The 1,923-nt window shown below is 54.2% G+C and overlaps 2 protein-coding genes across 2 annotated transcripts in view; one reads left to right on the plus strand and one right to left on the minus strand.

Annotated features, from left to right (window-relative positions):
• The first annotated feature begins 10 nt into the window (after window positions 1-10).
• Window positions 11-1,054, plus strand: CSUI_006040 (uncharacterized protein). Its single transcript, XM_068066205.1, has 2 exons — window positions 11-538; window positions 615-1,054. Exons 1-2 carry the CDS (start codon window positions 130-132, stop codon window positions 893-895), a joined length of 690 nt encoding a protein of 229 aa, XP_067921817.1. The 5' UTR covers window positions 11-129; the 3' UTR covers window positions 896-1,054.
• Window positions 1,055-1,138: 84 nt separating this feature from the next.
• The window catches only part of CSUI_006041 (asparagine synthetase b), a 1,950-nt gene continuing 1,165 nt past the window's right edge, over window positions 1,139-1,923 (minus strand). The window contains exon 1 of the mRNA XM_068066206.1: window positions 1,139-1,923. This exon is cut by the window's right edge and continues 1,165 nt beyond it. Within this exon, the coding sequence (XP_067921818.1) occupies window positions 1,434-1,829 (396 nt within the window). The 5' untranslated portion in view covers window positions 1,830-1,923 and the 3' untranslated portion in view covers window positions 1,139-1,433.

Here is a 1,923-nt window from a genome sequence, read left to right on the forward strand (position 1 = left end):
CTGGTTTTTCTGCAGAACCAGCCAGCTTGCCCAACCCGGGTGGCGCGCAGTTTGAGCCACGTTGGAGTGTGTCCATATTTGGATTTGTCAAGGACTCCCCGCTGTTTCGGGGAGCTCCTTGGCTCAGGAATGTTGGAGGAGAAGGGTCTTGAGGACCAGTGTGACGAGGAGACTTTCGGCGTCGACTTTTTCGACGAGCTGGTGTTACCAGGTTATGAGGACATCCCGTTCAATCCACCCTCTTTCCGCTTCGCAACTCAGGAAAAGGATGAATTTTTTACCAGTCCCGTGACGCCGAGCCCTTGCCAATTGTCCGATCATCTCCCGGTGGTGGGCCTCAGTCTTCCGTCTCGCTTCACTGAGGAATGTCACTCCGAGGAAACTTCTCTTGCTCCTCTCCCGGACGGCGCAGGCAATGGCAGGACATTTTCGCCTTGCGTTGGCAGTGAGAGAGAGGAACAGGGGAAACTGAATGCGACATGCCCCGCGGCATCATCAGCGTGGGCGCCGTTTCCAGCAGTTCGGTATACTGATAGTGGTAAGTTGGCTGAAACATTGGACAAAGTCTTGTTACTCATCGTCTCGCTACGAGTATTCTGTGATTGATGCTGCAGGTCTGATCGGAGATTCAAGAGCGTTAGGATACCACGTCCCTTTGGACTGCCCTAGTGCTTCCGACCCTACTAGGTTCGCCTTAACAAACCAAAAAGTAGAAGTTGAGGAGCAGGACTGGACCTTCGACCTGGACGAGTTCCAACAGTTCTGTCATGTAGACTTCTTCGATATTTTTTCCTCAGCATGCGTCAGCATGACTGTGCGGGAGACTTACAATCCGTTCACTACGAGGCTGCATCCTGGGGTGTGGTTGCCCCAGGTCGTCCCCGCCGCCGCATGAAGGCCTAACTTTAGACCCTGTGCGGGAGGGGATGTTCTGTGTTCATGTTTCATTCGCTGGATCGTGTTGTTCTAGTTACCCTTTCACCCCAGTCAGCTACTGAGTGGGTGTTCGAGCTGAGTGTCGGCCCTCGGTTTTCGGTTGTACTACTTCGCTGTACCTACTGTAGTGTGGAACAGCGTTCCAGTCTAAACTGGACCATAGGTCCTTTTCTACTCACCAGCTACATTCTATGCAAGCTGAAGGTCCTTGGAATCCTTCGAGCCAATCGAGAAGGAAGTGTAGTTGATGCATCCAAAACTGACTATACATCTAGCTAGCGACACTTGAGCAAATTCTCGAGCGACGATGGCTGCCACAATCGAAGAGTCTAGACCTCTACCTAGCATGAGGCCGAAAGGAAGATCGCACATGAGTCGCTTCCGTATAGTCGTGTGACTCCTGAACCGACGCGCCCTCCCGCAGAACAGCTCGAAGGACCGTAAAGGGTGGACCAGGTAGAGGGCACGGAGACAGGAGTAGACTCGACACGAGGAATTCACAGTAATCGAGAACCACCCCTACTCCGAGAGCCACGAAATTCAGGCGAAGGCTCACTCTCTGCCTCACTCTGTCGAGAGGCATCGAAAAGAGGCTGCTTGCCAGAGGCGAGGTCGACGATCCCTAGACGTTCGTGCGCCAGAACTGCGGAAAGAGCGTGGCCCTTCTGTACGTGTACGCCGTTCCAGTCCGGACCGGGGTGCCTCAGCCTGTTAGCACGCTCAAAGGCAACAAGAGTGCGTATCATTTTTCGCACAGCTTCTCTCGGAATAGCAACTCGCAAAGCGCCTCCCCACACAAAGTGCGCTTCCCGATCCCGGAGCTTGCACATACAACACATCGTGGGGCGCAAATGAAGCCAGCCACACTGCAGCAATGTTCCCGCCCGCGTCATGCACGGCAGCCCCGTTGAGGCCACTCATGTGCAGAAGATGTGCTGTTCGCATGGGCACTGAAGGTACGTGGTGCGGTACCGACGCATTCACAAA

The sequence above is a fragment of the Cystoisospora suis genome (genome assembly GCF_002600585.1).
Source record: "Cystoisospora suis strain Wien I chromosome Unknown contig_3020, whole genome shotgun sequence".
NCBI classification, from domain to species: Eukaryota; Apicomplexa; class Conoidasida; order Eucoccidiorida; family Sarcocystidae; genus Cystoisospora; species Cystoisospora suis.

Bases quoted from the DNA above. Each gene is read 5' to 3' on its own strand.
- CSUI_006040 (XM_068066205.1), top strand. From the start codon at position 130: ATGTTGGAGGAGAAGGGTCTTGAGGACCAGTGTGACGAGGAGACTTTC. The intron at 539-614 runs GTAAGTTGGCTG...TTGATGCTGCAG, and splicing joins AGTTCGGTATACTGATAGTG to GTCTGATCGGAGATTCAAGA.